The 25943-nt window shown below is 44.3% G+C and overlaps 1 protein-coding gene across 6 annotated transcripts in view; it reads left to right on the top strand.

The window, feature by feature from the left end:
* Window positions 1-18183, top strand: part of GEMIN8 (gem nuclear organelle associated protein 8) — a 31373-nt gene extending 13190 nt beyond the window's left edge. For all 6 annotated transcript variants that reach the window (XM_082375895.1, XM_082375893.1, XM_082375894.1 and 3 more), the window contains one exon: window positions 6965-18183. In XM_082375895.1, the coding sequence (XP_082232021.1) occupies window positions 6965-7224 (260 nt within the window). In that variant the 3' untranslated portion in view covers window positions 7225-18183. The remainder of the gene's footprint in view (window positions 1-6964) is intronic.
* Window positions 18184-25943: the final 7760 nt, after the last annotated feature.

Below are 25943 nucleotides of genomic sequence, written 5' to 3'. Positions count from 1 at the left end.
CCACTCCATCCCTCTCCCACCTCCCCTCCCTCTTGGCAACCACAAGTCTGTTCTCTATGTGAGTCTGTTTCTGTTTCATAGATAAGTTCATTTGTGTCATATTTTAGATTCCACATATAAGGGATATCATATGGTATTTGTCTTTCTCTGTCTGACTTACTTCACTTAGTATGATCATCTCTGGTTGCTGATTAGTGAGTGCTTGATTGAGATTCTGCATATTTTTAATAAAGTGTTCTCTGACTTCGAAAAAAAAGAAGTCATATATTTCTGCCCTAGGCAGCACTTTTCAAACTCTTAAATTGATTTAGAATATTTAAAACATAAAAGAATGAAAAGCTTTGATATCTGTCGAATTGAGCCACTAATACAATTTTGTCAAAGTAGTCATTACCACAACTTTTAGTTCTGTTTCGAGGACATTCTTGCTTGATATAAGTTAATATAGTAACCTACACGGGCTGGGGAAATGAACCTGCTTCCACCTTCCTCAAAACAGCACTAAACGCATTGAGCTTCCGCTACTTTGTGCTTTAAAAATGTGTAATTGTAGCATAATTCAAAATCGCTTGTGCTGGGATCTCTGATGCTCTTGTGTCCTGCAGTCCGCCCTGAAAGCTTTATCAGGTCCCCGGGAGACATGAGAGTTGTCTGGCGAGGATGAGAACAGGCTTTGGTGTCGGAATCTAATCTTCCTGCGAAAGATGCAGTCTCTGTGAGAAGCAGCTGCCAGGGCCTGACGCTGCCCCACCAAAAATAATGGGCAGCACTTCACCAGCGCTAGGTTTTTCACCAGCACTTTCAGTGGCATATAGGATCAATTCGTGTTCCTTGGAGCAGTCATGAATGATGGCATTCAGACATAAGTAATTGGAATGCCCATGGTGCTTTCCAATCCATCACCTTCGCTAGAAATGCTCACAGAGGTTTAGTTACATACACAGTTGGGAAATGTTTGAATAAAGAGATGAGGGACCTGAGTCATGTGAACACTCGGTTGAAGTTGTTTTGCTCTTTGAGCCACTAGAAGCTACTTACTCGCTTAGGACAAATTCAGCCCTGAACATGAATCATTTAGAGAACACAGATTGTATAAAATATTACTAGCAAGGGAAAATGTAGCTGAACTTGAAAGATTTAGCTTTTCAGGACTATTCACCTCCACAGGAATGTATACGTTATATAATTCATCATCATCTGAGTCTTATTTAATATTTTCTTGGGATAAAATCCTTTAGACTGGACAGCGTGTTCTTGTTTGTGATTACTGTTCCTCCAGACAGTCTCTAATTTCACATATTTCAGCAATAAAAACCAAAAAAATATTAAGTAGGGTAAACAAAGAACTCTTTTTTGTGCAGCGGTAACAGGCATGCTTTTGATTATATTATATGTCATCGTTTCCTAGCGAGATATTGCTGTTATTTAAAACTTCACTGGTAACATTACTTATGGGAAAGTAGACAGTTGTGAAGTTTTAAAAGGTCAGCTGTGTTGTCCGTTATTTCTTAGGAAAAATGTTTATTGTTAGGTTAAGGAAGGTATCATTTTTTTAGTCATAAATAACCATCAGTTGAGACTGCGAGGTCCTCGTCCTAATACTTAGAGGGAAAATGAGTGAAAGTTCTCATCCTCCGTAGAGAAGCAGGCCTCCCGAAACAAACACTTGCCACTGTTGTCTCGGCACGAGCCAGTCAGATAGTTGTCACCTGTGTTTTGGGGGTAGATGTCGGGCCCAAACAGGGACATTTTCTCAAAGAGCATAAACCCATGTGGGAAGAGAAGACAAAATCAAGTTTAAAATGATACCTACAAGAGCCATTTATGGTGTGGGCCATGGGTAGTCTTGCAAATGAGGGGAAGAGCCAGTGGGCTCAGTGGTCAGAGGAGCTCCACGGGATGGTTGTGGAGAAACGGAGTGCACACTAGGCTTTGAGGGATGGGGGCAGTGCGGAATGAGGGGGAAGGAAAGAAAGGGCTAAGTGCGCTCCCCACCCAGCACTCAAAGTGCCGGTCTTACCAAGGGCCCAGGTGTACTTTGTGGACATTTAATGGGCGACATCTGCTCCTTTACGTTGTGTCCACCGGAGCAGGAAGGCTTAGACTCTCGTCTTCCTAGTGAACCTTCCGTCAGTCTGCTGGAACCCATCCCGCTCTCCCTCATTCCACCCTCCACAGAAAACCTAGAAGATAAAACGAAACCTACGGCCCAGTGTTTAGGGAGCTATCTTAGTTTCGCCAATGAGATTCAAGTGTGGAATCGTGCTGATTGAGCACAATTCCGCCATGTGTGTGTTTCTTCTAGTCCAGATGTTCGGGGCATCAAACCAGTCCGTGAGAAGATACGTGTGAATGGCCATAGAAAAATGGAAGGGAGGGATGGAAACGCACGGACTTGGGGATTACATCTGTCGTGGAGTGAGGGACGTGGGGTGAGGATGGAAGGCCCGTCAGTAATGGCTCCAGCCCTGCTGGCAAGCACCTGTGTTCCGGGTGTGTTGCTGACAAGCCAGAAACGAGGCATTCATGACATAAATCAAGTCTGTGCTTTCGCTCGGTCGTGCTGAGGTCATTAACTCTGGCAACACAGCAGAGAATATAATCAGACGTGCTAATCCTAGAAAAATGGGGGGAAATCACATTCTTTAACACTCATTTGTCTTAGTGCTTTGTCCTCCAAAATGTTCTGCCTTTGAGCTCATTATCTTGGAATACTGAATGAATGTTTTCCTGCTATGTCAGGGTCTCTGAAGTCCAAGTCACTTCCCATGATTGTTTTTTCCTTTATAGACTTTAAGCCTACATTGGTAACACCATGTAAATGTATAGATTGAGGCAAAAAATATCAAGGTTATATACCCTGAACACAGATGGAGTCCAGTAGAGTTTCTCCTTAATAGTATAATACTGTTTTTCCTGTTTTAACTCTGTATGCATGTTAACCCCTGAATTAGTTTCCTAGTACTATTGTAACAAATTACCACAAACTGTGTGGCTTAAAACTACAGAAATTTATTCTCTTACAATTCTGCAGGCCAGAAGACCAAAATCAAGCTGTCGGCAGGGCCACGCTTCCTTCCAAGGGCTCTAGGGCCTGCCTCTTCCAGCTTCTGGCAGCTCCTGGCTTTCATTGGCTTGTGGCAGCAAGGCTGCCATCTCTGCCGCCATCTTTATATGGTTTCCCCCTGTGTCTGTATGTGTCCTTTTCTGTCTGACATAAGGACACTCACTGGATTTAGGACCCACCCTAATCTAGAATCATCTCATCTCAATCCTTAATTACATCCCCAAAGACCCTATTTCCAAATAAGATCACATTCTGAGGTTCTGGGTTGATGGAGATTTGTGGGGAGGCTATTCACCCCACTACAACCCTGTTTTAAAGCTGAAATTGAAAAAGATACTCTGATTTGTATTAACACAAATTGCCTTGGCCAAATATCCTACAAGAAAAAAGTGCTTGGTAACACTGAGTCCCACAGCTGTTTTTGGGAAAAATGACCGACCTCTGCATGACAAGGCCCCTGTTCAGTTATGTCTGAAGCGTGTTGTTCGACTTCTCTGCTTCAGTCAGATGACTTTCCATCTGGCTGGCTGAGCCCTCACCTTGTTTTGACAGGAAGAAGAACTGCCAGTGATTGAGAATCCTTTCTTCCATGAGGAGGGAGGAGGCAATAAATAGAACCTAGAATAAGTGGATGCCCTCAAATGAGTATTGCATCCTAAGGCTTGCTTGGTCCCCTAGGTCGGTATACACTGAAGCACTTTCACGTGCTACCTGTAGCCTCCAGCGCCCAGCTAGTCTGAGGGTATTTAGTTTTAAGCTGACTGGTTTTCAAATTTATAGTCTAATGTTAGAACTTTTTTTTTTTTTTGTGAGTAAGTAGAGGGAAAGCAACTCAAATGTAAGGGAACAAAATCAGACCCCCAACTCAGCGGTGCCCCTTCCTTCCCCCTCCCCCAACCTCTCCCCCATGGAGACTCAAGGACCTGAGGGAGGGGGCCCTACCCAGCGCCTTTTGAGAGTTCAGCATCTCTTTCTCTATCCCTGGGTTGTCATTTTTCTCCAGTAGCATCTGGAAGGAACAGCTGTTTACAAAAAATAATGTCTGGCCTTTGTCTGAGCTTTTTCTTGACAACCTCTGAGCACCTGCTTTGGGTCGGGCATTGCGGCCTCCCCCAGGGCTGGGGAGACAGGGTGAGTCAAGGCCACAGTGCACTCCCCCGTAGTGGACTTCCGCAGGTGGGCCGCTGGTGCCAGGGGACCCACTTCCCGGCCCTCCGATCTACGTTTGAGGGCAGCTACCCGCCGTGCAGGAAACCAGGAAACCTCCACACTTCTTGTGAGACTGGGAGGGGACCAGGGTTGGGCCTTAAATTTTCATGTGGAAACCTGGATGGGAAGGAGATAAAAATAGAGAACCGAGAGCAGAGGGCCGTGTCTTTTATTCTTTTATGCTCACACCGTATAAAGTCTATTAAGAACTAAAACCCTGTGATGGTTGCTGTGATGAGCACATGCTGAGTGCAGACTCGGGAAACAGCACAGGCTCCACTGACGGCCGGCCAGCTGGGGTTGCTTTGGCGTCACGTAGCGTTTCGTCCACAGCTGTCAATAAGAGGAAAGGGCTCTTGGCGTATAAATTGTTAGACCGATTTAACGTCTGCAAGATAGTTTTTGTCAGAAGGGCAGCAGAAAGAAGCATCATTATAACCATGTTAAGTTATAAGGAAAAGAAAAATAAAGATGCAAAAGTAAAAAGGTTAAATTCACATATCCTAACGGCAGAGAGCAACACTTACTAAGATAGCAAAGATTCCAGTGTTTATTAAAACTTTTAAACTGAGAGACTGATTTCGACAGGAAGTTGAACATCTGTTGTGTCACTAAATCTGTCAGTGAGAACGATGATAGTCTTGGGACAAATTCGAGAGTGAAAGGCCCGTGGTCTGGGAGGCTCTGTCGTCTACATGCAGAGGCTCTGAGGGATCACGTGGGATCGTCTCCTCGGGGCCGAGGATTGGTAACGTGTCACAGGTGGCAGAGGGGCTCTTCTGTCCCTGGCTCGGGTGGAGATGCCAAGCCTTTGGAAGAGTAGTCCCAGGGGAGGAGGTGGTAGAATTCAGACACCCATGAGAATTGAACATCTTAAATCCGGAAGTTTCAGATTTGCCAGAAAGACCAAAAATGAGAAACAAATACTTGTTGACCTCCCATTCATTTGCATATCAGGCCAATATTTTGGTTTAGTTCTGCCTTTCACAGTAGGTCAATTCTGTCTTTTTCGTGGATAAGGTAACAGTTACATTGCATTTCTTTTGCTTGACAGTCATTTGGCTTATTCCCATAGTACTTCCTTGTATAAAAACAAACTGCAGATGCGACGGTGGGGGTCAGTCCCAACCTCCTGATTTTACAGATGAGAAACTCCAAATCTAGTGAGGCAAAGTGCCTTTTCTAAAATTGTAAGCAGTAAAGCTTGATGTAGAGCTGGAACCTGTTATCTTCATGTCCCGCGTTCTTTTCTCTGTTTGCGGCAGAGCCGCATCACCAAGTGTAGGGAGAAGATGGTGGCACTGACTCTAGGGGGGAAAAAATATAAAAAATAAACTGCAGATGTGCTAAGAGACAAATGGTCATATGCATTTTTAATAATGCTTCCAAGTGTGTAAAACTCCTTCCCTCCAGCTCCAAGGTGCGATTTATAAAGAACGGGATTTGTGAGTGTCTAGGCCTAGCCACATAAATAGCCTAGCCATGTAAATATCTTGCCGTTCACTTGATTTGCTCACTGTTGTGTTCCCCTCCATACTCGGCTTTCATTCGGCTACTTTTTTTTTTTTTAACGAAGGAACGAATTATATCATTGTTTTATTCCCCTACAACCATCTTCACTCCTTAGCATTTCTCTTGCTAGCGGTGGCTACAGATGTGTGCATTCTGCTACCAGTTTCTCTGTTCTTGACAGTCACAAAAATCTGTCAGTTGGCTAAATTTGACCTTATGTTTTGTTGACATTTTTATGTTGTTTCTATTTACATAAGAATACAAGTTACGATACTAGGACTTGTTACAGTAAAATTCGAGAGGGGAGAATAACCTGAGTAAATCTGTCTTGCTTTACAAGAATCCATTTCAATTCGTAGGATTAGAGCATATAACCGTCCCACCTGAAGTTTAGCCTAAGCTGACCTGGGAGGTGAAGGGGCAGGTCCCATCCCTCGGTGAGGAAGGGGGCCGGCTGCTGCGGGCAACACAGCAGCAAGACGAGGTGGCCAAGGCCTCCCTGCCATCCGCAGAATTATCCTTTCTTGGCCCTTTTACCTTCGACAAGGGTTGAATCGGTTAACCTTTCCTTGTGTGGTGTGATTTGCGTTTGGGACGCACGCAGGGGTCCTGATCGTGGTGGAGTTCTCTAGCTGCTAGCCTTGCCCTTTTCCAGATGACCTCAAACCCATACCTCTTACAAAGAGGTCACTTTTTTCCCCACCATCTCATTTGTGGTGGCAGGTACTACTTCTTGCAACACTGGACTTTCCAGGAAGCGTTTCCTTTCCCTGCCGGCCCGGTGCAGTGTTTGAAGCCACGTGAGCGCCACCAGCCATGCCCCGCTGGGCAGCTTGTGGGCAGCGGTGTAGACGAAGAGGGAGACCCACGTGGTTGCATTTCTCTCCTCTGTTTTCAGGGCCCGTTGCAGAGGTTGGATAACTTGGGCTGACACGTTTCCTGGTGGCTTGTTGCCACTTCTATTTGCGTGTAGCCCTCTGATAAGTGAGTGAGCGATGCGCCTCCTAACTAAGGAGATAACGATAATCCGGCGCAGGTCACGCCTTGGAGTCCGAGAACCTCCCAGCCGGCGGGGCGGGCGCGGGGCACTTAGAGGGGGAGGGCGGAGGGGGCCGGGGGCCAGGCGAGATCACCCGGCTCACGGCGTCTCCGGCGCGCGTGTCGCTTGCTTCCCAGGGCGACAGCAGCAGCTGGACGCGGCGCGCCTGCAGGACTACGTGAACGCGGATCACGACCTGTACCGCGACAGGCGCCGCCGCTCCGCGCTGCCCCCGGCTGAGCGGCCCGGCGAGCGGCGCCGAGCCGAGATGCGGCGCCTGTACGGGCCCAGCGCCGCCAAGATCCAGGCCATGGAGGCGGCCGTGCAGCTCAGCTTCGACAAGCACTGCGACCGCAAGCAGCCGAAGTACTGGCCAGTCATCCCGCTCAAGTTCTGAGCCGCGCCCCTTCCTCTCGCGCTCCCCCTCTCCCCCGTCCCCCTGTCCCCCTCTCCCCCGTCCCCCTCTCCCCCCTCCCCCTCTCCCCCTGTCCCCCTCTCCCCTCTCCCCCTGTCCCCCTGTCCCCCTCTCCCCCTCTCCCCCTCTCCCCCTCTCCCCCTCTCCCCCTCTCCCGTGGCTCTTCTCTGGATAAGGCTGACTAATGAGCACGTTCACCAAAGTCCCCTGGGGGCGGGGGTAATGTCAGCCACCTGGAGGTGGGCAGGACTGTCCTGCTGCCAACATGAGAGATCTTCTCTTGAGATAAAATGAGAATTTCATATACATCCCACTGGTTTTTAATGTCAGTAAGAGCGACCAGTTCATTAAAGTTCTCGCTTGGAGATACTGCCTAGTTGTTGCGTTTGTGTTTTCTTGTATCTTTAACCCAACCAAACTAGGCAAAGGCCTTCAGTGAGTCAGGTGTTCTCTCCCACTCCAAGTCCTTTAGCCCCGCAGAAGAGGATGCAAGCCCGCCGGATGAATACCGCTTCTCCAGCACAGAGCTCGGCGTGCATGTTCTATCAAGGGCCTGAGAGTTCCTAGTTTTGGCTTTCAGGCCAGGTGGTATGTGTCCTGACTCCTCTGTTCTGCCCTTGCAGCAGGAAAGCAGCCAGAGATGGTAAGTAAACAACCGGGCGTGGCTGCATGCCAATAAAACTTTATTTATAAAAACAGGCCGCAGGCCAGGTTTGGCCTGTGGGTGGTAGCTTGCCAACTCCTGCTCTAAAGGAATGAGAATCCCTGTCTGATGTTCTTTTGGTTATCTGCTTGTCTCTGCAGAGCTTGAATGTCATCCAGAATTGAGAGCCAAGGACGGTAGTTCCCAAACCTGCTCACCTCTGCAGTCTCCTCTGTTGTAGAAAAGGTATAATTGAGCTCTTATTACAGGGAGCGAATATTGTTTTGATAAAAGAATACATTTCTGAGAACGAAAACCTAAAAAGGGACGAGACAGTCCATTTGTAAAAGCCAGCTGCCTTTTAAATAAGTTATTACAGTGCGTTGCCGGGGTGAGCCGCGCTGACCTGAGAATCTTACCACGTCCATCAAAGGTTGCTGAAAAGATGTAGTATTAACATGCTTCTCCCTCGGAACACTTAGCTGCACATTTCAGCCCCTGCCCTGAGACAAATGCATTACTTTCATCAGCCCTGGGTGCTTATTTTTCCAAGTTCCCGTTTTATTACTGGAGTTGCAGTTTGTGCTTGGGTATTGCAGACAAAAATCACAATTAACTTCCCCTGAGGTGACATGTGACCAAAATTTCAAATCTTTACCAGTTCTCTTTTTTTATTTGAAACCCGTACGGCTAAATAGAAAATTAACGTGACTGAGGCACATATACAAACCAGTCTATAATTGCAGCAGGTTCTTAGCTATTTGCGAGTGAAGTGTTTCTCTTTACAAAGGACTCTCCTACCTTCCCCCAGAGAAACCACCAGGCTGGTCCCACCCCTGCTGGCTAGTTACTTCCACCTCCCAGTGCTTGGTGTTCCTCGCTCTTGAGGTGGGTATTCATGATTCCCCCACATGGGGTCCTTGTGCGGACCACCTAGAGTTAGTGCCTGGAAAATGCATAGCGCTGGCCACACGGTATATACTCAGTCAGTGTTGACACTTATTTATTCCCTGTCTTTAATTTTTTTTTTTGGTTGCTCTGGGTCTCAGTTGCAGCTCGCGGGCTCCTTAGTTGTGGTTCGAGGGCTCCTTAGTTGCAGCTCACCAGCTCCTGAGTTGTGGCGTGTGGGCTCCTTAGTTGTGGCACGTGGGCTCCTTAGTTGTGGCCTGCGAACTCTTAGTTGCAGCATGCATGCAGGATCTAGTTCCCTGACCAGGGATCGAACCCGGGCACCCTGCATTGGGAGCACGGAGTCTTATCCACTGTGCCACCAGGGAAGTCCTATTCCCTGTCTTTAAAAATTGCCAAAGAGTGCCAGCTATGGAACTTCTTCCAGCTATGGAGACATGTCTCCCTGTCAGCAATTGGAATGGACGGACTGGCTCTTGACACCTGAGTCCCACCTGTCCTTCTTCCCTGATGTCTCATTTGTGATCATTTGTGATAGGAGGGACCCATTTACACAGCAGGTGTTTAGTCCTTTCCATCCCAGTTAGCTGGACCATGGCCTCTTCCCTCGGGGCAGTGGCAGCCTGGGAGGGGCAGACAGGTGTGCGATGGTTGTAGTTGCAGTATGTGCACAGTGGAGAGAGAGGTGAGGGCAGGCTTTGTCGGCCTCAGCGTTGGTGACATTCGGGGCTGGATCATCCTTTGTTCTAAAATAGTACATACCATGGATGCATACATATGTACTCAAATTGAGAAACTCTCTTCAAAAAGATTCACACACACCAGCTTCAGAACAGAGGTTAGTTCTGAGCAGGGAGAGGATTGGAGTGCTAATCCAAAGGGGTTTTTCTGTCTCCCTGATGTAATTTCTTTATAACAGAAAAGCTATGGCAGCAACCCAGCTTTGATGGAGGCCCCCAAATTCATCAAACTTCTGACACAAAATAGTTTCTCTTTCACTTCATTTTTAGGGTTAACTGTAACATGAAATGTTTATTTATCAAACACTGATATAAGGTTTACTATGGGCCACATACTTTTCTAATTGCTTTACAAATATTAATTTCTTTAGCAATCAACCTATGACACACCTATGAAGTAGCTATTATAGGTATACAACCTGTTTTCCAAAACTCTTAGGTCAGGTGTGTTTCAGAATTCAGACACTGTACTTTTGAAAAGTAGAACAGCATATTGTGGAACTTGTTCCAGTGGGCTGGGGCAGCAGCCTGCCATCAAAGCCAGTTGTTGCAGTAAAATGGAAGAATATACTAAGTGGGATAAGTAAAGACCATAAATATCCCCAATTCCATTCACGTCAGGTTTTGTCATCAAATCCTTATAGTCAAGTCAGGTTTGGCTGCCAAACAAATTATTTAAAAACAAAACGTAACACAACTTCCAGTTTCCAGAGCTTTGGGGATTTCAGGAAAGTGGTGAAGGAATATTATTTCCATTTCACAGATGAGGAAACTGAAGCACAGAGAAATTAACCAACTTAAGTTTGCTCTCAGTGGTGGAAGTGAGGGTCAAACCCAGATGTTCTGACTCCTGAACTCCCCACTTTCAGCTGCTCCACCCTGCTGAACTTGGCCTCTAAACCATATTCACAATACGTGTAAAGCACAGTGTATCCAGAGCACGGTGAAGAATCTGGAGCTGATTATGGCCCTCAGCAAGATTCCAGTGTGTTCCATGCTGGAGCACGGGGTTAGGCTCTAGTCCTGCTGGAGAATGTGTGACTCTGGACAATGTACTTGTTCTTTGTCTGAATTTTAGAAATGAGCCTATAGCAGCAAGAAGAGGGGACACAGTCGAGCTATTGAAGAATTGGATGTTCTGGGGCTTGGCAATTTGGGGCAGGTGAGGAAAAGTCTAGGATGGCTCGGGTTTCTGTCTTGGATAGTGGTTCTCATCGTTGAGCTAAAGAAAACACTGAGAAACAGGCTTAGGAAGAAGGATAATTAACTCCATTTGGGGACACAGTGAGTTTGAATAGCTCACAGGATACCCAGTGACATCCTGTCGGTCACTGGATATTTGGGCTTGGAACTCAGTGGAGAGGGTCTGCATCAAAGATACAGACTTCTGGGACTTCCCTGGTGGCACAGTGGTTAAGAATCCACCTGCCAATGCAGGGGACACGGGTTCGATCCGCAGTCCGGGAAGATCCCACATGCCGTGGAGCACCTAAGCCCGTGCGCCACAACTACTGAAGCCCATGCGCCTAGAGCCCGTGCTCCGCAACAAGAGAAGCCACTGCAGTGAGAAGCCCGCGCACCGCAACGAAGAGTAGCCCCCGCTCACCGCAACTAGAGAAAGCCCGTGTGCAGCAACGAAGACCCAACACAGCCAAAAATAAAATAAAATAATATATATATAGACTTCTGAGTCCTCAGCCTTACGAATATGGAAAAGGGGGCCATATACAGCCTAGGAGGAATGGACCAGTGACAGTGGGTCCCTGAAGACAGTGACTTTAACATGCAGGTAAAGAGGAGTCTGTAAAAGGAACTGAGAAGAAATGGCAAAGTCAAAGAAGAGGAGAACCAGGAGCCAGAGGCGTTTCAAAAGGGAAAATTATAAGTGGGACAGGTGGACAACGTGGCTTCTACTGTGATGCGTTAGGAAGTTGACTTACCCACCAATGAAGTATTTTTGCAAAAAAAAAAAAATATATATATATATATAAAGATAGATGTAGATGATAAATTGATTTATGTATCAAACATATTACAAGTATTTTTGTAAATATGAAAACAATCTAATTAAGACTTTACATCGAATTACCAATTTATAGGAAGTTCAAGGACTAGACTAATATGTTGCAAGACACCGTGAAGACACAATCAGCCAAATCCAGAATTGGGAAATTTGATAGGACAGAAAACCCAATTTCTTCAACAAATGGACTTTTAAAAAGTGTGTGTTGGAGAAGGGGTCATGGCGGAGGGAGGGACTGTCAATGAGATGTAATGTATGGCATGAAAGAATGCTCAACATCATTAATCATTAGAGAAATGCAAATCAAAACTACAGTGAGGGATCACCTCACACCGGTCAGAATGGCCATCATCAAAAAATCTACAAACAATAAATGCTAGAGAGAGTGTGGAGAAAAGGGAACCCTCTTGCACTGTTGGTGGGAATGTAAATTGATACAGCCACTATGGAGAACAGTATGGAGGTTCCTTAAAAAACTAAAAATAGAACTACCATACGACCCAGCAATCCCACTACTGGGCATATACCCTGAGAAAACCATAATTCAGAGTCATGTATCACAATGTTCACTGCAGCTCTATTTACAATAGCAAGGAACGGAAGCAACCTAAGTGTCCATTGACAGATGAATGGATAAAGAAGATGTGGCACATATATACAATGGAATATTACTCAGCTATAAAAAGAAATGAAATTGAGCTATTTGTAGTGAGGTGGATGGATCTAGAGTCTGTCATACAGAGTAAGTCAGAAAGAGAAAAATAACCATATGCTAACACATATATATGGCATCTAAAAAAACAAAAATGGTTCTGAAGAACCTAAGGGCAGTACGGGAATAAGGACGCAGACATAAAGAATGGACTTGAGGACACAGGGAGGGGGAAGGGTAAGCTGGGACAAAGTGAGAGAGTGGCGTTGACATATATACTCTACCAAATGTAAAATAGATCGCTAGTGGGAAGCAGCTGCATAGCACAGGGAGATCAGCTCGGTGCCTTGTGACCACCTAGAGGGGTGGGATAGGGAGGGTGGGAGGGAGATGCGAGAGGGAGGGGATATGGGGATATATGTATGCGTATGGCTGATTCACTTTGTTGTACAGCAGAAACTAACACGCCATTGTGAAGCAATTATACTCCAATAAAGATGTTTAAAAAATTAATTAAAAGATGTAATGTGTGGACTTTGTATGGATCCTAACTTGAACAAATTAATTATTAAAATTTGGGAGGAAATTTGAATATGGACTGAGTATTAGAGGATATTAAAGAATTATGAATTTTGTTAGGTGTAATCATTGTTTTGTGGTTATATATTTTTTTAATTTTTTTAAAGTTCTGAGCTGTTGAAGACCCAACTGTTTACAGTTGAACTCATATGATGTTCTTTACAGGTGAACTCATATGATGTCTGGGGTTTCCGTCAAAGTTTGTATTCCAGTGGCAGAGCATGGGGGAGGTGAAACAAGAGTTGAAACAAGGTGGGCAAAATGCTGAGAACTGCTGAAGCTGGGTGCTGGATACATGGAGATTCATTATGCTCTTTTCTCTAGCTTTGTTTATGTTTGAAAATTCCATAGTACATTTTTAGAAAATGAAATGGAATTTGAAAGAAAGAGATTAATAGTATTGTCACAGAAAGGTCTGCAAACTAAGAACAGACAAGTAGACTTTGGCCTGACAATCTAGAAACCATTGTAACATAAAAGACCTTAATTAATAAATAAAGATAAATAAATAATAAAGACCTTAATCCAGCAATTTCAGTGGATAGGTGGGGAAGAAAACCAAAGTTTACATCAAAAGCTAAGATACGGGGGAAAAAAAAAGGATTGCACCATGTCAAAGGGACATGGGAGCCAGTCTGAAAGATCTCCCACTGGCCAAACTGGAGCGATTCAAGCAACAAAATATATAACATAGAATTGGATTATAACCCAAGTTATAAAAGAAATACAAGTCCATACTGATAGGTGATTAAATAATAAATGGCAAGAAGAGACAAATCTTCCAGAATTCTAAATAACGGCTGTAGATACTGCCCCCTCGAGGGGGGCTGACCTTACTCTCCCTCCCCATTGAGTAGGGGCTAAACTAGTAACTTACTTCCAAAGAACAGAGTACAGAAAAGGGAAAATAACAACCTTCAGTGGAGAAACTTTGCCGACACCACATTATCCAAGTGTTCGAGGTCAACATCACCAGTGATTAAGTTCTACAGGTACCTTGTCCTACCACCTGATGTGATCTGACATGATGAGAAGGGCACTTCACCCCCATGGTAGCCTCAAAACCCATAACTGCAGTCTCATCATGAGAAAACATCAGATAAAACCAAACTGAGGGACATTCTACAAAATACCTGACCAGTACTCTTAAAAACCCTCCAGGTCATGAAAAGCAAAGAAAGACAGAAACTGTCAGAGGAGACTAAAGAGACATGATGACAAATTGCAGTGTGGGAGTCTGGTTGGATCTTGGAGCAGAAAAAGGGTATTAGAGGAGAAACTGGTGAAATCCAGATAAGGTATGTAGTTGTACTGAATAGCGATGTGCCAGTGTTAATTTCTTACCTTTGACGAATGTCCCATAGTCAGGTAAAAGGTTAACAATGGGGGAAACTGGGTGAAGGTTCACGGGAACCGTATTATCTTTACAACTTTTCTATAAATCTAAAATAATTCCAAAATGAAAAGGGGCTTAAAATAAAAACAGAAATTTAATACAGGTTTTTGCTGATGGTCTTTATAGCAGTTACTCTTCTTCCACCTTTCAAAGCGGGGAAATACATTTTTATTTTTCTAAAGAAAGGAATTTACAAAGCCTTTTTTCTTCTGAATGCTGTAGACTCTGACATCTAGGACACCAGAATGACGAGACCGAAGGCAAAGTGAAGGAAGGATCCGACCTTTACTAGGTACCTGATGTGTGTAATGCTGGGCAATTTATACACATTACCTGCGTTGTTTCTCCTAACAGCCTGATAAAGCAGGATCCCCAATATTCTTAAGAGCAGATTGATTCAAAGTAAGAAGTAGTAACATGTCTAATGGCTGGGAGGTTGGGTGGAAATTCCGGGGGGACTGCAGATGGGAGTAGGCTTTCCTTTCCAGGTGAGGAAGATATTTTGGAACTTGAAAGAGGTGGTGTTTACACAACACTGCGAATGTACTAAATGCCACTGAATTGTTCACTTGAAAATGGTTACTTTTATGTTATGTGAATTTCAGCTCCATGAAAAAAGATGTAATATTTTAAAAAGGTCGAGAAGCTGTGGTCTGAGGATGGGAGAAACACGTGGAGAGTGACGTGCAGAAATCACGTGGTGTGTAATAGTTTAATTTTCATTTGTTTGGCCAAAGAACAGTCCCACAAATAAGTATTAGTATATGACAGAACACTACTACTCCATAGAACACAGTTTGAGAAACACCTTTTCATTGAACGAGGCCTCATTTTAACAAAGAGAACAATGTAGGGGTCTTATTTGGCTGCAAGTGCCATAGAAGCCACCCATGTGGCTTCAGGAAATAGAAGAGGACCCAAGACCAGTTTGAAGAGAAGCTGTACTGGGGCTCATTCTATTCCTAGAACGGATATGTCAGACAATACGGAGATGGCACGGACACACACTCCAGGTAGAGCGACCAGCGACAGGCAGAAATTTTGGTTGTGTATGGGAAACAGAGTGGAGATCCATCTGCCAGACTGCTAAGGTTCTCAGACCTGGGGGCATATTAGGGTCACTTGGATCCACTCCAGCCGATTCCATCAGCATTGCCGGCGATGGGGGCCGAGGCACCGCTATTTTATTGAAAGCTCTAGGTGATCCTGATGTGCAGCCGGGGTTGAGCCCACTAGTCTGGATCAGCTGTTCTCAAAATATGATGTAAGAACCTAGTGAGGTTCGATTTGCGGTGTGATGTTATCCACTACGTCTCCAAGTTTAGCATGTGTAAGAGTCACCTGGGGAGCTCGTTACAACACAGATTCCTGGGCCCTACTGTCAGATTCTGATTTAGCGGTCTGGGGTGAGGCCCACGAACTTGCACGGGTATCAAGCTCCCAGGTGACGCTGCCGGCCCGTGGACTCCACATCGCGCAGCACTGATGTAATAAGCACTGTGATACAACAACAAAGGAAGTTTGCCAGCGGCTTGTTTTCTTCAGGTATATATAACGAAAATAGATTAAAGTGAATGGGAGACAGTGTGGTGGTTTAAGGGTCACCGTGCCAGGATTTGCAAATATCCCACAGCTTTTCATCCTCCCTAGTAGGTACATCATGATGGCGAGGACGTGAAGCCCTGGGCGAGAGTGATGGGTTCATGAAGGTGAGTAATGACCCAGAAGTGGGGGAAAGGGCCAGTTTATGAAGGGTCTTCCACGCTAGACTGTGGGCTCTGTAAGCAACCGTAAGGTCTTTACAAAGGCCTGGACTGAACAAAGCCATTTCTCAAGAAGAAGATGTTTGCAGTACCTGTTTGAAGGCAATTACAGTAATGAGAATTAATGGGGCGTGACTAGAGAAGTGGCAGTGGAACTGGAGAGAGAAGATGGGTGTGAGAGACGGGGCAGAAATGGCAACTCCATCCCTCCAAGTGCTCAAGTGACTCTTCTCTTTCACTCCTCCAACCAATCCATCAGAAATCCTCTCACCTGGGTTCATTCAGCGGCTTCCTACCCACCTTTGCCCTCCTACAATTTGTTCTTAACACAGCTCCTGCGGAGATGCCTTTAAAACATACACCAGATCACATCACTTCCTGGCCCCCATCTACTTCACAATGACAGCGCAGGTCCTCACAGTGTGCTCTGAGGCACCGCGAGATCTGGTCCCCTATTATCTTTCTGACATCCGTTCAGTATACTTGCCCATGCTCTCATTTTGCTCCAACCCCGCCGATGATCTAACTCTCTCTAGGACCTTGCTTCTCAAAGTGAGGTCCGTGGACCAGCAGCACCAGCATCATCTGGGAGCTCATTAGACATGCGGTGTCTCGGGTCCCATCCAGACCTACTGAATCAAAACCCGCATTTTAACAAGACCCCCAGGGTATTCCTCTACACAGCTCTGTGCACACTGCTGTCCGCAGGATTTTCCGTTTGTCGTTCCTCTACCCAGACGGCTTCGCCTCTGAGTATCCACAGAAATCATTCCCTCCCTCCTTTATTCATATGACACCTTTTCCGTGTCCTATTTAAAGTTGCAAAACCCACTCCACCAGGAGGGCACTCCTTAAGCCCTCTGTTGCCTTTCTTTCCCTGACGTCACTTATCACCACCTGAAAAATTGTGGCCTCTGGGGAGTGGAATCAGGTGTGGAATGGTGGGGGCTAGGTCTGTGACTTTTTTGAGCCTGTCTTGCAGGATTATTTGACTTTTAAACTCCGCGTGTATACACTTTTCATTTGTTTGTTGAGATTAAAAACTGCAGAGTCTGGTTCCATGTGTAAGGAGGCTGGGAGTCCCCACTCCATCTCAACAACAAGTAAAAGCTGAGCAGCCTGAAAAATCAACAGTTCTTCTTGGATCTGTAAGAGAGGGGAGGAAGCAGAGCAAACCGCTGCCCCCAGGATTGGAGAGGCGAGCGAATACGAGGAGTCACGGCTACCACAGCAGAGACTCAGGGGCCGAAACCTCGTGGGAACCAGTGCCGGGGTAGGAAAACACCAACTGCAGCTGACAAATTGCTGGAGGCTCCGTGTGGCCAAGTCTGAGGGTTAAAAACTCCAGGGGGTCCAGTCATAAGGGGGTCCACACACTACATGATGGTATTTCTCTCCAGGAGCTTAACCAGATTCCCACGGTAAACACTGGAGAAGGATCCCCTCGGGTTTCCAACCGGGGAAGAGGAAGAGGAACCGTTGTGAAATAAGCCAGAGTACTTTGTTTTTCTTTGCAAGGCCTGCCCTCAGGGCAACGAGTTAACCAGAGCCTAACCTGCTGGGGTGTTATCAGAGCCTAACTGAGCTGGGGATGGGAAATAACCAACTCCAGCCATCCTGTGCGCCTAAGGGAGGAGAAAAAACTGAGAAGCATTTGTGAAGTTCACAGTCCAGAGACATAGGCTCATTGAAAGACTGAGACCTAATCACAGGGCCATAGAATGCTTCCCCTCCCCCAACTCCTCACCACATTACTAAAGGCCCACTTACAGCATTTCCTTTTCCCCGGTACATCATGTCCAACTATCAAAGAATTAACGAGGCGTACCAGAAGGCAAAAAACATAGTTTGAAGAGACAAAGCAGCCATCAGAACCAGACATAGCAGGAATATTGGAATTACCAGCCCAGGAATTTAAAACAACTCTGATTAATATGCTAAGGACTCCAATGCATAAAACAGCATGTAAGAACAGATGGGCAGTGGAAGCAGAGAGATGGTAATACTAAAAAGAACCAAAAAGAAATGCTACAGATCAAAGAACACTGTAACAGAAATGAAGAATGCCTTTGATGGGCTTGTTAGTAGACTGGACACAGCTGAGGAAAAACAGCTCTGATCAATAGAATCCTCAAACACCAAAAAGCAAAGAGAAGAAAGACTGAAAAAAATGACAACATAATATACAAGGGCTGTGGGACAACTAAAAAAGGTGTAATACACACGTAATTGGGAATACCAGGAGGAGGAGAAAAAGGAACAGAAGAAATATTTGAAACGATAATGACTGAGAATTTCTGCAAGTCAATATCAGACATCAAGCCACAGATCCAGTCAGCTCAGAGAACACCAAGCAAGATAAATACCCCCCAAAAACGACAACTTGGCATATCATCTTCAAATTACAGAAAATCAAAAATAAAGAAAAAATCCTCAAAGAAGTTAGACAAAAAAAACAGCTTTCCTATAGAGAAACAAAGATAAGAATTATGTCCAAATTCTCTGCAGAAACCATGCAAGCAAGAAGAGTGAAGTGAAATATTTAAAGGATTGAGAGAACAAAACTCACCAACTTAGACTTCTGTACCCAGAGAAATAAAGAATTTCTCAAACAAAAATTGAACAAATTTGTTGCCAAGGTACCTGCCTTGCAAGAAATGTTAGAAGTTTTTTAAGAGAGAAGGAAAATAATACAGGTCAGAAACTTGGATCTACATGAAGAAAGGAAGAGCATCAAAGAAGGGATAAATGAAGGTAAAACAAAACGTTTCTTTTTCTTTATTTTTTTTCATTTCATAGTTGGGTTATTTTGATGCAATTTCCTTGTTTAAGGTGGTATGGCTATGTTAAGTGGTTCATTTCCATCCTGAAGAAAATACTAACAGCCTCTATCTTATGTAATTTTGTCAAATTCAAACATGACTCTTTGGCCAGTTTTTAAAAAATATTTTTTTTACATATCTTGATAAGATTTTTTTTTTCTGGAACTTTTTTTTTTTAATGTTCATGGATCATTTTTTAAGCCTTCAAGTAGTTTGGAAACATTTGCCGATTTGCTCATTCCTCTGGCTAGAGCCTGTCAGAGCATTCATCCCACCTGTACTGAAAATCTCTGTTCTCCCAGCTGGTGGTAGGACAGCTTGATGGAGGTGATCAGGGAGAAATGAAGAGTGAGCAAGCTTTATAAACTGCTTCTAATTCTCTTAATCAGTAGGCTCTGATCCACCCCAGCTTCTGCAAAATCAGACCTGAAAATACTTGGCCAAAAAGCAGGATTCTAACTAGTACCAAAATAAATTTTAAATAAAATAGAATCTCTATAGGAAAGAGAATTAGATTATGCTTCCCATTCCCACTCTTGCTTTAAGATATCTGTATATTTAAGTCCAAGGGGGACTTAGAAAGCTGTTCTGCCCCAAGTAAAAATTCGGAATGTCTGAGTACATTTATTTTGCAAAGTTACAGGGAAGTTTCTTTGGGAAATGCTGCAGCACGTCCCCCCAAAATGGTTGGTGATTAGCGATACAGTTGGTGTGCAAACAAGTGACATGTAAGACATGTAGGTCAAAGAGGATGAGGCCTAATCATGGGCTAAAAAAACTATTCTGAAATGTGATCATTTGAAAACTTGAGCTGATTATAAAGCATCATTATTTAACAGCAGGTCTTGTTAAGCTATCCAGCTACCTCTTCTGCAAGCTGAATTCCAACATGGATCTTACTTAGAGTTTTCTTTTTACTTTTTATTTTACTTAAAATTTCTAAAAATGTTTAATTGCGATGTAGTTGATATATAACACTATATTCGTTTTTGGCGTACAACATAATTTGATGTATGTATACATTGCGAAGTGATGACCACAGTAAGTAGTTAACATCCATCACCACGCATAGTTACATTTTTTTTCCTTATGATGAAAACTTAAGATTTATTCTCTTAGCATATTTCAAATATACATATAATATTATTAATATTACAATTAATAAATGGTTAGCTACAGTCACCATGCTGTACGTTACATCCCCAGGACTTATGTATCTTATAACTGGAAGTTTGTTCCTTTTGACCCCCTTCACCCACTTTGCCCAACCCCCATTCCCTGCCTCTGGCAAACACCAATCATTTCTCCATATCTATTAGTTCATGGGTTTTTTAGATTCCCCATATAAATGAGATCATACGGTATTTGTCTTTCTCTGTCTGACTTATTTCACTTAGCATAATGCCCTCTAGGTCCATCCATGTTGTCGAAAATGGCAGGATTTCCTTCTTTTTATGGCTGAATAATATTCCATTGTATATTTATACATTTTCTTATCCATTCATCTGTCATCATGTAGGTTGTTTCCATGTTACAGGTATCATGAATGATGCTGCAGTGAACATTAGTGTGCAGATACCTCTTCAAGATAATGATTTCATTTCCTTTGGATATATCCCCAAAAGTGGGATCCCTAGATTATATGGTAGTTCTGTCTTTAATTTGAGGGGGGAACCACCGTACTGTTCTCCATAGTGGCTGCACCAATTTACATTCCCACCAACAGTGCACAAAGGTTCCTTTTCTCTGCATCCTCGCCAACAGTTATAATTTCTTGTCTTTTTGATGACAGCCATTCTAACAGGTGAGAGGTGGTGTCTCACTGTGGTTTTGATCTGCATTTCCCTGATGATTAGTGATGTGGAGCACCTTTTCATGTGCCTGGTGGCCATTTGTACGTCTTCTTCGGAAAACTGTCTATTCAGATCCTCTGCCCATTTTTAAGTCAGATTGTTTGTTTTCTGAGTTGTATGAGTTCTTTATATATTTTGGATATTAACCCCTTTTCAGGTATGTGATTTGCAAATATTTTCTCCTGTTCAGTAGGTTGCTTTTTCATTTTGTTGATAGCTTCCTTTGCTATACAGAAGCTTTAGAGTTTGATGTAGTCCCACTTGTTGATTTTTACTTTTGCTGCCTTTTGGTGTCAAATCCAACAAATTATTGCCAAGACCTATGTCAGGAAGCTTACACCCTATGTTTTCTTCTACAGGGTTTATAGTTTCAGGTCTTACATCCAAGTCTTTAATACATTTTCAGTTGATTTCTGTGTATGGTGTAAGATTATTTTACCTTTTACTTTTATTTTTTACTTTTACTTTTTATTTTTCTTATTCTTAATTGATCTAAGAGATAACAGTTCAAAATAAGAGCAACAATGTATTCAATTACATATGTCTGTGTGTGTGTGCGTGTATATATATATATATATCGTGTGTGTGTGTGTGTGTGTGTATATGCTTATGTATGCTCATGTATGAGTGAAATGAATGACAGCAATGATACTAAGGATGAGAGGGAGGAATTAGGATTATTTTGTTATTGTAAGGTACTCACACTATGTGTAAAGTGGTATAGTGTTATTTTTAAGTGGATTTGGAGTAGTTGTAAAATATTGTAAACTCTAGGGCAACCACTGAATAAAGTAAAAAACAAAAAAAGTGGTATAGCTGATATGAGAAAGTAGAGAAATTGGAATCCTAGAAAATGCTTCATTAAAGTCACAAAAGTCAGAAAATAGGTGGAAGATAAACATTAGAACAAAGAACTCTAAGAAAGAGAGGCACAAATTACTAATATCAGTAAAGAAAGAAGGCACATCACTCCAGATCCTATGGAAATTAAAAGGATAATAAAGGAATACTATGAACAGCTCTCTGCCCACAAATATGATAACCTAGATAAAATGGACCAATTCCTTGAAAGACACAATCTTCCAAAACTCTTAGAAGAAGAAATAGGTGATCTGAATAGGCCTGTCTATTTAAAAATTGAATCAATAATTAATAACCTTCCAGGGGCTTCCCTGGTGGCGCAGTGGTTGAGAATCTGCCTGCCAATGCAGGGGACACGGGTTCGAGCCCTGGTCTGGGAGGATCCCACATGCTGCGGAGTGGCTAGGCCCGTGAGCCACAATTACTGAGCCTGCGCGTCTGGAGCCTGTGCTCCGCAACAAGAGAGGCCGCGATAATGAGAGGCCCGCGCACCACGATGAAGAGTGGCCCCCACTTGCCGCAACTAGAGAAAGCCCTCGCACAGAAACGAAGACCCAACACAGCCATAAATAAATAAATAAAAATTTTTAAAAAATAATAATAATTAATAACCTTCCAAAACAGAAAGCACCAGGCCCAGATGGGTTCACTGATGAACACTATCAAACATTTAAGGAAGAAATTATACCAAGTCTTTACAATCTCTTTCGGAGGATAGAAGCACAGGGAATACTCCCTAACTCATCCTGTGAGGCCAGCATTATCCTAAGGCCTGAACCAGACAAAAACACTACAAGAAAAAAGAACTACAGAGCATTATCTCTCATGAATGTAGACGCAGAAATCCTCAACAGAGAAGATATACAGATGGCAAATAAGCATATGAAAAGATGTTCCACATCATATGTCATCAGATAAATGTACACATCAGAGAAATGCAGATTAAAACAGTAATGAGATACCACTTCACATCTGTTAGAGAATGGCCACAGCCTAGGCCACTGACAACACCACCTGCTGATGAGGATGCGGAGCAAAAGGAACTCTCATTCATTGCTGCTGGGAATGCAAAATCGTACAGCTACTTTGAAACACAGTTTGGTGGTTTCTTACAAGACTAAATGTACTCTTACCATACAGTCAGTCCAGCAATGTATTGGTATTTACCCAAAGGAGTTGAAGTTATGTCCACACAAAAACCTGCACATGGATGTTTGTAGCAGCTTTATTCATAATTGCCAAAAGTTGGAAGCAACCAAGATGTCCTTCAGTAGGCGAATGGTTAAATAAACTGTGGTACATCCAGACAACACAGTATTATTCAGCACTAAAAAGAGATGATCCATTGACCCAGGAAAAGACATGGGGGAACCTTAAATGCACATTACTAAGTGAAAGAAGCCAATCCGAAAAGGCATATACTGTGCGATTCCAACTATATGACATTCTGGAAAAGGCAAAATTTTGGACACAGTTAAAAGATCAGTGTTTGCTGGTGGGAGTGGTGGGGGCAATGACTAGATACAACACAGAGAATTTTTAGTGCAGTGAAAATACTCTGTGATATTACAGTGATGGATAGATGTCATTATACATTTGTCCAAACCCATAGAATGTCCAACACCAAGAGTGAACCCTAAGGAAAGCTGTGGACTTCGGATGATTGTATGTGTCAGTGTAGGTTTATCCTTGGTAACAAAGGTACCAGTCTAGTGAGAGATGTTGATAATGGGGAGGCTGTGCATATGTGGAGGCACAGGCTGTAAGGGAGATCTCTGTACCTTCCTCTCAATTTTATTGTAAACCTAAAACTGCTCGAAAAAAATAAAAAAAGCTAAGTCTTTTGAAAACCTGCCAGAGAATGGATACCTCTAAGGACCTCTGGTTCCAGCAGAAGCTGGAAAAGGGACAGTTCCACCACTATGGCACTGCTCTGGCTATCATGAGCTCAGGCATTGAGTGACGTGACAACAAGGAAGCAGCAACAGCCTGGAGGCTCAGTGAATGTCAGTCTTCACGCTTATAAAACTGTGAGAAAAAGAGCGTACCCAAATGTGGGATGTCCATACCCATCGAACTGCAGAAATGGAAGAAAGGAATGCGCACAGTTGGTTGGACGTGTGAAGGAGTGTGTGTCTCATCAGTGCCGTGCACAGATATTCCCAGTCCTCCTTCCACCCAGCGTAGGACTGGAAGGTAGCCAAGCCACGTGATTGCTTTGGCCAATGAAACGCAGGCAGAAGCTTTTCAGAGCCTGTGCACAATGATTCCTTCTTCCTGGGCCCCAGCATCGCTAGTGCTTGGATGCCGTGGGGCCCTGGACGGTGATGAGCTCCATCAGTCTGCGTGAGTGAGGATGTGGAGTTCAGCCTGCAGCCGCCCACGTGGTAGTGCAGTCCCACAAGGGGCGTGGAGAGTGAGCAGGAAATAAACCTTTGCTGTTTACAGCCGTGACGTTTCAGAGTCATTCGCACAGCCCAACCTAACTTCTCCTGACTGGTGCAGGAAGGGATGGCTGAAGAGGGAGATGCAGCTTTCGAAAGGCTCAGTAGGATGAGGCTTAGTAAACGGTCACAGCAGTGCCATCTCCTCTACCTGGAAATCATAACTCAAATTTATAGGATGCACACTCTTGCTGAAGAGCTGCAAGTAGCCCACAGATACACTTTGTTTGGCCAGGTTAGTATAATATTAGTTTAAAGGTTTAAATCTGGGAGGTGGCATGTGAGTGTGATTTATTTCCTTCTTAACTATAGTCCCCACTGCTCCCTGTTACTTACAGCAGCCTCGCTTGACTCGTGTACTTGCCTACGTAGCCCCTGAAGGCCTTTGGGTTTGCAACCCCTGGCGGTCCATGCATCAAACCCGTTGAGAGAGACTAGGATAGGCTTGACCATGTTCACCTAATAGACATGAAAACAGAGGCTCTGAGAGGTCCAGAGGCTTCAACAATGACCCAGCAAGTCAATGGCAGAGCTCAGGCCTGAACCCGGGACTCCCGATGCCTCCGTGCAGGGCAGGCTGCGGATGCCCGACCCCGGAGACTCCTGCTGCTGCTGCGGTCATCCCAGGAGGTTAATCCATTGCTTGCATCCTCTACTGTCTCATCAGCCCACACACTGCCTGAGTTTATCACCAAGCAAATTCCCATTTGTTTTTAATGAGAAAATCACGCCATCCTGAAATGCCTTGAACCAAGCTCTGCAGTCTCAACAAACAGCTTGCCTTCTAAATCCATAAGCTAAACACAAATCTCTTTGCATTCTTTCAGCCAAGCCATTGCAGCTCTTTTTCTCTTTAAGTCCGAACTTTTTCGTGATGAAGACAGCCAAGCGGAGGCAATTAAGGAAATGACTGCAAGGAAATATCTCCAGGATATATTGTACTATTAAGTGCAAAAAGCAAAGTGCAGAAGAGTATGTATGGAATGGTCCCGTCTGTATAAATGAAAAAAAAAAAAAAAAAGAAACATGTTTTTACATATATTTCTATTTATAGATGCAAAAATGTCCTTAAGGATATGCGTGAACTATTACGGTAGTATCTGGAGAGCAGACTGGGGTCAGGAGTGGGAGAGGCAGGCAGTGTCCATGCCCCAAGCACTCAGGCCTTGGCAACCCTAACCACTGCCCTGCATGACCCGGCCGGAAGGCTCCCTCTGGCTACAGAGCCTTCTGAGTCCACGCTCTGGCCAGGTGGAAGTGCCCAGGAATGAACACCCCTCAATCAATCCTCAGTCAATGACTGATGGGATGTGGTGGAGAAATACACCGCCTCCTTTACCTCTCTGGCGGGGTGATTCTGAGATAATCGGTGTGTGCTCTACACTGGCTCCCAGAGTGCGGACATGCCTTCCTTTCCTGTCTCACCTTCCCACTCCTTCATCCTTCCAAATCCATGCCAAACCCTGTGTCAGGGCTGGGTTCTGAAGGAACAACGCCATCTAATAGAACTGTCTTCGATGATGGAAGTGTTCAGTGTCGGCACTGTCCAGTCCAGCGGCCACGAGCCAAGTGTGGCATCTAACTTTAAATTGCTTAAAACTGAAAATGCAGTTCCTCAGTCACATGGGCCACATCTCAGGTGCTCCGCGGCAACGTGGACAGCACAGAGTGGGACACTTCCAGCATCACACGAGGTTCTATTGGACAGTACTGGTTGGCAGTCATCATTGGAGGAAATGAGTGTAGATCTGTACCATATGCATCGAGAAGCAAACAGATGTTTTTAAAGGGGGAAAAGATATGATCTCACCTCTGTGAGGCCCTCTGACATCTATGTGTGGGGTCTTTTGGTGAAGCCTGATTCTGACCCAAGCATTCTCCTGTCTACTGCCTAAACCTAAACCCTTTCCATTCTCAGCTAAGGGGAAGGCTGCTGCCAGCCTGTATGGCAGCTTTATGCACATAAGACCAAAGCGCCCCTCCCTCCCGGCGGATGCGGGCCCATGCCAGTGCCGC

This window comes from Balaenoptera borealis (assembly GCF_965194805.1).
Source record: "Balaenoptera borealis genome assembly, chromosome: X".
Lineage (NCBI taxonomy): Eukaryota > Metazoa > Chordata > Mammalia > Artiodactyla > Balaenopteridae > Balaenoptera > Balaenoptera borealis.
The sequence above is the reverse complement of the archived record's forward strand: the minus strand, read 5'-3'. Positions and strand labels throughout refer to the sequence as shown.